The following is a 10,548-nucleotide window of genomic DNA, read 5'->3' on the forward strand; positions in this document are numbered from 1 at the left end:
TCTCACTACTTTGCTAGAAGGCCATCTGACGGCCCTCAGGGTTTAAAATCCATTTTCAGATACAGGTAACAGAATGGCTCTTGCTAATGACAATACATACAGCTTTGTGAGCACCTTGCCAAAAATTCCAGGTAGAGGATGGCAAGTATCAGGGCCAGAACTGACAGATACGGCTGTATCCCTGTACCGTTCTTACTGTGCGTATCTGGTGGATGCATGTCTGTTCTACAGGTGGGTTCCTCTCAGTTTAACAGTTGGTGATAGAAAAAACAAAAGTGCAAAACAGGTCTATAAATGTTTTTAGCTGACCTTTTTAAGATTTTCTGGATATAAGTTAACCTAGAGAACACTTCACAAGTAGTTAGTAAGAGGACTTCATATGGAAGAACTGTGCATGTCAAGTGGCTATTAAAGTTGTTTTTCATGTTTTCAAGTTTTCTGAATCCCTGATGCAGAGGGTAAATGTGTTGATGTTGGAGCTTGTGTAGAGGGGAGTGAGCAGATCTGGCATGAATTTGTGTTTGATACAGTCCATTTTTCAATTTAGTGTTGCTTTTTTCCCCAAAGTCCCAGCAGGTGCTCAGCAGGATCACGCTGAAAGGGCTCAGCTCAGGCTGGGCAAGTGAGCTTTGGGCTGGGGAGATTTGCTGGTCTTCCAGATCTCCAGTACTGCCAGTACAGTGCTAGCAGTGCAGAGGTTCGTTGCACCACCTGGAATTTCAGAACTGCTTTTTGGCTTTGTAATGAAAGCTTGTGTGTGCCTAGGATTTTTTGACGCTATGTTCTCATGCAGCAGCTAGAGCTAGCCATCTCCCTGCAGCAATGAAGAACCAGCTGCCTTTCTGCTAGAACACGCCAAATACCTTTCCTTCAAAATGTTTTTCTTTGCAAGAGCAGGTGATTTGCAGAGATTAAATTTTGTATCGGCATTAAAGATCTTTCTCATTCATGCATAGTCTGCTCAAAATTTACATTAGCTTTCCCTTAATTTCTTACATTGAATTAATTACTTCCTAAATAGTTGCAGGAATGTTCCTGCATGCAAAACGAGGCATTTAGCACCCAGCTCTGTCTCTTTAATGCTTGGAGTAGGGAGGATCCTGTGTCAAGATCATACTACTCTTAACAAGGCTGTTCTGACAGATATGACCTCCTTGATAGATTTAGGAGTAAGAAGTACACGTTTCCATCTATTTATCTCCATTTTCAAAATATATATGGTAAATATGTGAACATTTATTTTAAAAAGTGCTATTCAAGAATAATGACTGCATAGAAAGAAAACTGGCACCAGTTTCTACCAATGCTGAAACACCCGTGACACCTCATCACAATCTCTCGCATCCTAAAATAACACAGGTTTCAGCTAGGCAGTGTTTATATGTACATCTGGCTTGTATCAAACAGAGGTAAGGGCTTTAGGTAAGTTCACATTCTTAACCTTTCCTTGTATCTTTGGAAATATTGTGGCTAGTTGTTTGAAGAAAGGAACTGAATTTCAGCATGGGAAATGCTTTCAGCTTAGCTGTAATAGTGGAGTTCCTGTAAGCTCCTCCTTGTGCCTCTGTCCTTCAGCAGGGCTTCTCTGTGTTTTGCTTTCAGAACTGTGGGCTGTCTGCAGAGCATTGTGGCATGCTCCCATGACAAATGGTTTCAGGTTTCCTTGGGTTTGGGTCACAAAGTAATTGATGACATCCTGAAGACTTGCAAGTGACACCTGTTTCACAGAAAAACAAAACAAACAAAAAGAAAACACCAAACAAAACATACTGTGTGCGTTAGAATACATTTTGAAAACATGCTAGTAGGCTTGTGTGTATAGCAATGTTCTTTGAGCGATTGATACTGGATTTGCATCTAGCATTTCGATGCAGTGAAATCGAGGTCTACGTCTAGGACAGCTCCCTGCAACATATGGTAATGTTTTTATCATTGAATTACAGAATGGTTTGGAAGGGACCTTAAAGATCATCCAATTCCACTCCCCTGCCATGGGCAGGGACAGCTCCCACCAGACCAGGTTGCCCAAAGCCCCATCCAGCCTGGCCTTGGGCACCTCCAGGGATGGGGCATCCACAGCTTCTCTGGGCAGCCTGTGCCAGGGCCTCAGCACCCTCACAGTAAAGAAATTTTTCCTTGTATCTACTATAAACCTACCCTTTTTTAGTTACGCTCCCTGACAAATGGTAAGGTCTCCCTGGAGCCTTCTCCAGGCTGATCCTCAAACATACAACTCCTTCCCTTCTATCAAATGAGTAACAAACCAAAAGAGGTTTAGCTCTGTGCACTTTGATGCTCTTCAATGACTGCTGGTGCTCTTTCAGCAGGTAGTTTAGCAGCAAATGCTTTTTCAAATGGTTAGGATGTTTCTCAGGTCACTGGTTAAACAACTCTTAAGGAAAGAGGAAATTAAAACCAAGTAGTAAGGTCCATATGTACTTGATAGCACCTCATCTAAGTTATTTTTATTTCTCAGAGTTATGTGAAATGCACTTTGAACTTCCTCTAGCTTCAATAAGAGCTCACTTCGCAGACTTATTACTGAAGGCTGAATTACGGGGAAAAAGAAAAAGCAATCTTGAGTGTTTTGTGGTTGCTGGTGGTTTGATTATATTTTCAGTAGAAGAGAAGAGGTTGTGGGTACTTTTTCCTCTTCTAATTTTAGTTTGTTTTTTTTTTTCTGTAGATTGGTTAGCCTAATAGAGGCAAAAGACTAAAGAAAGACAAGATGGGCTAGGGAGAGGTAAAATAGATACTTTCTCACAAATTATAGTTAGGAATTTACTGTAGCTTTTCTAACTTTCTATAAAGCAATATTTCTCACACCTTCTTAAGAATCTCTAAAAAGGGAATTGCTCACTTACCTTTCTTTCCAATTCAATAATGTAACTTGTTTCTTTAGACATCACTCTGTAGTGTTTTATGCATGGGACACTGAAAGGAAAGGAAATGACAGTTGATATGCTGTTAGAAATGAAATAACTTATGATGTACCATTGCTGTCATGAATTCCTCTGCAGGAGCAATGGATGTGTTCTGTAATATCCCCAGAGCCTATTGAAGGTGTGCGGCAAGATGTGTTTTTTCTTGTCATAATTTAGGAACACTGGGAATTGCAAATGTTGTTTCCTGGTGTCTTAGGTGACTCTTGTTCTGAAACTCTGCAAAGCTAAAATGGGGGCAATTCAGTTAAAATGTGGTGTGTTTCTAGTCCAAGTTACCGTTTGAAAATATTTCTTTCATTTTTCTTCATTTTACAAAGGGATATGGCCTGTTCCATTTTCATTCTGCACGAAGATTTCTTATGAGTTGGGTTTCATGGCTGGACAGCACCTGGGAAAGTGTTTTCCCAAGGACACTGACTTTTGTTGGTGGATCTCTATTGCTTCTTTGTTTAATCTAACTGGCTTTGGGGGAGGAGAGAACTGGCAAGTTGGTCTCAGGCCCATGCCCTTCTTGCCCTGTTTGCCCTGTTCAGAATAGTCTGAAGGTGAGGAATATGCTTCACATGTCAACTTTGGGTATTATTAATTCAGCTTTTAATACAGTATGTACTAGCTGTGAAATATAGACTCAACCTACTTTGGCCCATGTCGGACAGTGATTGCATAGTTCTTGCTGTCGCTGCCAGGACGCAGGATCAAATTTCCACAGGAAGGATTCTTTTCCAACATCTCTATCGCTTCTTTCCGAGATACTGCATAGAAGCAGCTGCACAGATGGGAGGGAAGAAACGGCATGAACGCAAGTTACACAAGTAAGGCTGTGTCATTCCAAGCTGTGCAAAGAGATGTGGTCTACCAGGCTGATGCTTCTTAACAGTGCTAGGCTCATCCGAGGTAATTAGCCATGGCTGCCAAGGGGCATGACATCTGAAGGACTCCTGATGAATAATGCTATTACAGGAGCATAATTCAGGACAGCAGTGCTCTGCCCTTCTCATAGAGAAAGTGGCACGTTTGTTCAGATAGATTGCTTTATGAACCCTTGCAAAAAATGTGAGAAGAGCAACGCAGAATTACTTTGAAGGGTAATCAGCATGTTCTCAGAAGGGCAGATATACCAGTCTAACGTGGTTTTCTAAAAGGTTTATCAAGCGTAGCAATACACTACACTCAACCTTTGCAAAACAAAAGGCAGTGTGGAAAAGCTGCAGGAGTAATCTTTCCCTTACAAAATCTCTGAAAGGCTTTGAGGTAGATCTTGTTCATTTAATATTTTAAACCCCCTGTATAACAGTTGAATTTCAAACCTCTGTATGAAAACAATACTTGAAAAGAAGGGAAGGCTCCCTAGTCAGGTTGGGGTTTGCATACTTCTGTCAGAGCTTACGCTGGCATAGCAGTGGCTGTACTGCTGTTGTCCTTGCTGGGAAGGCTTTCGTGAAGGCTTTCTTTATTCAAGGACGCATTGGAATGGTCATCAAGTGTGATCCTTCTTTTCTTTTCTTTCTCTAGCACTTCGTGCATTCTCGTAAGTTGTTCAGGTAGCAACAACTCATCCAGTGGAACTGACAGCTAAAAAGGAACAGCATAGTTAGAAATGAAAAGACTGGACAAACGTTGTGAGCAACTGTTTCTGTGCCATCACAGCAATCTCCAGAATGCAGCTGGCATGCAGAGCTCTTTCTTACCTGCTCAGTTTAAGCAAGTGTGATAATCTGGATGGTCTGGGTATGCTGCTTTGAATAAGACACTGCACACCTGTTTATGTTAAAATAGTGGGGCAAATACATCTGCATTGTGATTTACCAGATTAAAGTGGGAACAGTGTGAGCAACTGCAAAGTATCAGGGATTCTATACTGCAAAAGGCTACATAAATGCAACTTAATCTACTTCAGCTCACTTCATCTTTTTGAGTGGTTCAGCTACACCAACAGAAAGTTATCTGTGAAGAAACTTCCTTTATTTTCTACTGGTCATTATTAAAGAATATCTCGCTCTTTTCAAAGTGCGTTTAACTAAGATGTTTCATACAAGTAAGAATGAATATACATAAAATGATTATAGCACAGTTATTCCACAGTATTAGCAATCTTTTCTTAAACATGTAGATGACACCTAGGACTCCCCATGCATTAAGAAAGGCGAGAAAAGTGGTTTTGGCTATCTAAAGAGACAGAGAAATAAAGCCAGAGATAAAATGATCGAAATTAGTTACTTCGATTTTCAAACGATTACAGCTGGCAAAGTGCTGTGAGTTTTGACTGCTAGACCAATAAAAGGAGCCCCTGCTAGCTGTTCAGAATAATAGGGAAACATCAGATATGGTTCTCTCTTCCTAAGTGCCACATGAAAGCAGGGGGGGAGATTAAGACTTTTTTTCCCCAGTAGAATAAAACACAGGGCTCAAGGGGTTCTCTCAGGTGTGCAGTTGAGCCATTTCTTCATTTATTTCTTCCTCAAATGTTAAATAACTAAAGAAGTTGTTTCTCTCAGAGCAGGCTCCCTTTTTCACAGGTGCAGGAGATGGTCTTATGCTAGAAGTCTTTCCTCCCCAGACAGCAAACCGTGCGTTGGGAGCTGTGTCTGATTAAATACCATGGCAGGTGAGCTGGGGTGAAATCAGTCTGAATTTTGCTCTCTTTGGGGGATGAGCAGGCAGGTTAGTGTGTGCAAGCACATTAGAAGCAAAGCTTTATGCCTGTGGAAGACAACTTGTTGCATGCACAAAGACCCCTCATATACACTTTGGACATCGAGAATAAAACCCTTCCATACCTTTGCCACGGTGAGAATAAAACCCTTCCATTCTTTTCCATATTCACAGTTATCAGCCTGAGGGAACAGAGAGCGACAGTGTAAGAATAACTGCAGCAAACGAAGTGCAACATTTTCATGTTCAGATAACTTTCATCCCTTTAGAAGTGCCTTGCCTGGAAATGAGTCTCCTGCCAAGCTACATCAGTCACACCCTGAAGCATTGCACTTTCCCAGTTGCTCCAAGTTCAATTAGTGAGAGAGGATGGAGGTGGGGAGGAAAGAAATCATAGGTTCTGTTGGAGTAAAAGGAGTAAGGTGTGTGGATCTAAATGGAAGGCCAAGCCAAGGAGGTAGGTGAGTCTCAACTGCAAATCCTTCAAGGTAGTCCCTGAGCTCTATAGTCTCTAGTATGGCTTTTTGATATTTTATTGCCTGTCTTGGTTTTACAGATGGCCTGAGCCTTTCAGGGGGATACTTCCTGACTACTTTTGTGTATTTTTTTTTTTTTTTTTAGGTTCAATTCTTTGCTTACTTTATATTCTCAGATACTCCAGAGAAAACTGCCTAATGTCTTGAGGGGAAGTTTCCCTAGTGTTAAGTTCCTATGCACTGCTTCCCTCTTCGGCTGCCTTTTGGTGCCTGGCCACACCAAAGAAGGTAGCTCTACTCTCATGTCAGAGTGGAGCTCTGAATATCTGTGACAGATGGGGTAACGCCCCAAGCAGCTTACAAATCATAACTTTCATTTTTCTTACCTTCACTTCTAGTTCCTCATTTGACAATGTCAGGATGAACTGTGAAGAGTCGTTTTCATGTGGATAAATATTGGTTGCTGAGGTCAAAGCTGATATATCTAGCTTCTGTGAGTACTAAGGAAGCAAGAAAAGAAATAGCAGAAGTTGTAATTTTCACCCCAAATTTTCAGCCCAGATCTAGCTGCTCTTTGAAAAAATTTATTTAGAAGAAAATGCATGGAAACTTTTTTTCTAGATCTTGGATTAAATTTTACTGACAGACATTTCAAAGCTCGGTCCCTTGTTTCTGCTTACAAAAGCTCTTTGCACCCACAACATGCCTTCTGGATTTTTCCCATCTTAGTCTTCATAAGTAACATTATGGAGCAATTCGAATACATTTGTAGCTTAGGTGCCAAAAAAAATAATTCATTTTTGCTTTAATTAGGTGGATTAAAATGCTGTTGTTTGTTTCTCTTTTTTTTTTTTTCAGTCTTTCTGTTACAACTTTGAGTACTGTTTTCTGGACTGTGCAGGTGGGAGAGGGGAAAGGGCACAGAGAGGTGTCTTGGGTACATAGGGATTACTTCTTGAAAATAACCGATGCGGTTCACACAACGTGCGGTTACAAAGATAGCACACTACTCACTGTTGGTGCTTTCTTATCATCATAAAAGAAGAGCACAGTTCCTCTCAGTTCTGTCCAATACGCTCTAAATTCCTGTTACAAAGGAGGAAGTGTCAGTTTGTCAAGACAATCTTTTAGTTTTCACACAATGCTGAAAGTAAAAGAACTGCTGAGAAAAAATGTCATGTACTTTTAAACAGGTGTTTTAAAGATCATGTATGTATGTATTTTTGAAGTATTTTATGAGAAAAAAAAAGTTATTTTTGATAGGTAGAAACAGAAAAAAGCTCTAGGCTTTTTTCTCTACTATCCTAACTTGGCATCAAATCAGAAAGCTTTCATTTTAATTAAATTAAATGTTTTTAGCATTTGTCAGGGGACTTAAAAGGGGTAAGGAATGGAAAAAAAATTGTATTTCCTTTAAGTGTCTATCTGTATATAATTTTGATCATGCCAGTTTACTTGCTATAGGGGCAGGATCGTGGATCTTGAGAGCAGTCTGACCTATTAACCGGACTTCCTGTATTCAAAGTGGCATTTTGCATGCTTTGTCTTTTAAGTTACATTGTGCTCATAGAGCAACATCATGCCCAAGTAAGTATGACTGTCTGACTCTTCTTACTGTTCCCTAGTACAGTCATACCCAAGTAATGGGAAAGCTTTCTGTACATTTCTCCATCTTCTTGCGACCCTGATACCCCAAGAAGTGCAGCTGTTATGGGATGTGGAATTGGGAACGCAAACCTGTAATGCAGAAGTTCTGTTCTAGTTTTTGGTTTCCTTACTTGTTTTATGTTTGTGTTTATTTTGTTTTGTTGGGGGATTTTCTTTGACACAAAGTTAGACATATTCACAAAAATGGAGAAAGAAGGAACTAGTGAAGTCTACTAGGTCTCTAGGAACTAAAGTGAACAATTTTTTTCCCTAAGTATCCTGCTGGCAGTCCTTGCTCCCTGTCCTGCTAGCTTCTAAATAGTCGTTCTGGTGTTTTCTGACAAACTGCTGGTGTAAGATTCTCTACCATGTTTAGCCTCTGGACCCCAACCTCTGAGCGCTGCTGTGTGCTATTAAGGTGTAAATGCCCTTTTTAAACCCTCTGTCTCTAGCAAATTAATGAAGCCTGTGAATGCTCGCTTGGTGTGGGGCTGGATGTTACGGGAAAGTTTTGAACCACACTTTATAATGTAGGCTTCTGCTCTTTGGAGATATAGTAGTAGTCGCCCAGGAGCATTTGTAATTGTTTCACAGCCTTTAATATATTTATTCTTGAGTGTCTGGTTTCTCATAAATGATAATACGACTTGCCCAGCCCACGTAAATCTCTTCAGATTGGTGTGTATTATTGTTGTGCCCTGTTACAACAAGGCAAAGTGTTGAATAATTTCTAGTGCTGCAGAAAAATTAACAGCGAGATTATTAGTCTACTTTTGTTTCTTTGTTTTTGTTCCTGTTTTCCGTGGTACCTGTTTGTTCCTGTGTTTGTGAACCACAGTGCTATTTTGGTCTCCTGATTATATCTACCTCTAGCACAGCATAACTCATATTTCTTTTCTACTTTCTGCATCTGCACCTACAGAGATTTGAGTGTAGGTATGGTTAGGGTAAAAATCGCTTTGTAACACTAAGTATAGGGATTGTCATTATCAAGTGCTAAAAAAGGGTGATCAGCTTAATATAGGGTCATGCTCTGAACATACACGATAGTAATAGTACAGATAAAAGCATTCCGGCATTTATATGTTTGTGTCTTTTTAATAATAAAATCCTGTGATAAAATAATAATAATAATAATAAAAAAAAAACACTCTTTTGTTTCCAAGCTAGTCTACCTATGTGAAATCATCAGCTCATACCAACAAGAGAAAACAGATGCCGTGTAGCTCATATATACTTCAGGTGGTGTGTCCCTGAAGATTTCAGGATGCATTCAGTAAATAGATCATGCATTGGAGCAATATAACCGTGTCATGGTGTTAAAAATATTGCATTAGCTTTTCACTGTGCTGGTAGCTATGAAATCGGTCAAAATCAATCCAAGTTTCAACAGGTATATGATTATAATATTATAATTATGGTTGTTATAATGGGATCCTAGAGATATTGACGGTTACCTTACATAATTTATTTTCCTTTTTTTTCCCCCACGAGTAATATGAACAGAAACAAACAAAAGCACAAATTAAGCTGCTATCACTATTTCAGTGCACCTATTTGCATCAGCCAGCACCGAGAAACATTTGCCACCACCATCATCAACAGATACGCAGCGATAATATTTTGAGGAAATATTTAAACATATCTGCTCTCTGGGACCGTGCACCTTACCTGGGATTTCACGTGCCGGACTGACAGGTAACCTTGGAAGTACAGCGGCAGACCCGTGATCCTCTGTCTCTCCTGGGAGATTCGCCGGGGAGCTGGCTGAGGAGTTTGTACAGGCTTCTCCATGCTTCTTCTCAGTATCTTGTGGTTATCAGATGTGCTGGTGGTGGTTGTTTGTTTATTTTTTTTCTTGTTGCCTCCCCACGCCCGTTGTTCTCCCCTGCTCTTCGTCAGCCAGAGAGCTCATACTGGTGACGGGGGCAAAGAAAGCAGCGCCTCTAAGAGGAAGTCTCAGTGCTTGCTTTTAGGTCAGCAGATGCCCTGCTTGGTGTGCAATCGTCTGGGGAACCAGATCGAGTGGATTAAAACGGACCTTTTTTAGTGAGCTGGACAAGATTGTGCTGCTCAGTTTGCCCAAGGGTAAGTGTTCAGAGGATGAGCACGCTGGTACAAAATTGCATTGTTACTGTGAGGGATGTCACCAGGACGTGGTGGCAGAACAGCCTGATTTTTATGACTTGTCATCAGCTACATGCAGGCTGGGAAAGCTGTGCTTTTAGATTCTTCCCAAGTGTTATTTTTTTTTTTTTCTCTGTGAAAATGCGTTTTAATGTTGAGACTATGAAATCAGAGTTAGAATTTCGGTAGGAAATGGGATGCCAAAAGTGATACTGGAAATAAACCTGCTTACACTTGTGTGTAGCTGGCAAGGATAAATCAACTTTCTAACGTGCACATAGGAAAAGGTTTTTCTTTGTGAAAGAGCTGATAATACGGAAGTCTTTAAACACAGTGTGAAGGGAGATGGTAGTTCAGGAGTGAAACATTGGTAAATGAGGGGTGAAAATTCCATCAATTTCCCAGAGCTGTGATGTTTAACTTTGTTTCTGGCCTTCCTGCAGGGTTCAGAACAAATAGGGATGGCAGGACTCAGTGTTTTGGTGCTTGCTGCTGCCAAAACCGAGGCAAGCAAACACCAAATCTGTGTTTTTGTTTTTGTTGAGCTACTTTATGACCTTTTTTTGTTCCTCAGCTGCATATATGTGTAAGATGAGTATGTAATTATCCCGTAAGGTGAGCTGTGGTGGATTGTACAGCTGCTGACCAGCTATAGCAGAAGACGGGGGTCTGAAAGTAGTTGTGTGATTTCTAAGTCTTAA

The 10,548-nt window shown here is 40.5% G+C and overlaps 1 protein-coding gene across 2 annotated transcripts; it reads right to left on the bottom strand.

Annotated features, from left to right (window-relative positions):
• Positions 1–1,216: 1,216 nt before the first annotated feature.
• Positions 1,217–9,676, bottom strand: STAP1 (signal transducing adaptor family member 1). 2 transcript variants are annotated; one of them, XM_068681609.1, is made up of 8 exons: positions 9,392–9,675; positions 7,088–7,159; positions 6,460–6,573; positions 5,723–5,779; positions 4,333–4,517; positions 3,583–3,711; positions 2,865–2,934; positions 1,217–1,717 (listed from the first exon to the last, which is right to left on the bottom strand). In XM_068681609.1, the coding sequence occupies exons 1-8, from the start codon at positions 9,512–9,514 to the stop codon at positions 1,517–1,519; spliced, it is 951 nt and encodes a 316-aa protein (XP_068537710.1). In that variant the 5' UTR covers positions 9,515–9,675; the 3' UTR covers positions 1,217–1,516. The 2 variants fall into 2 exon arrangements, with proteins under 2 accessions (XP_068537710.1, XP_068537711.1); XM_068681610.1 differs by lacking the exon at positions 7,088–7,159 and having other exon boundaries at positions 9,392–9,676.
• Positions 9,677–10,548: the final 872 nt, after the last annotated feature.

The sequence above is a fragment of the Anas acuta genome, chromosome 4 (genome assembly GCF_963932015.1).
Source record: "Anas acuta chromosome 4, bAnaAcu1.1, whole genome shotgun sequence".
Lineage (NCBI taxonomy): Eukaryota > Metazoa > Chordata > Aves > Anseriformes > Anatidae > Anas > Anas acuta.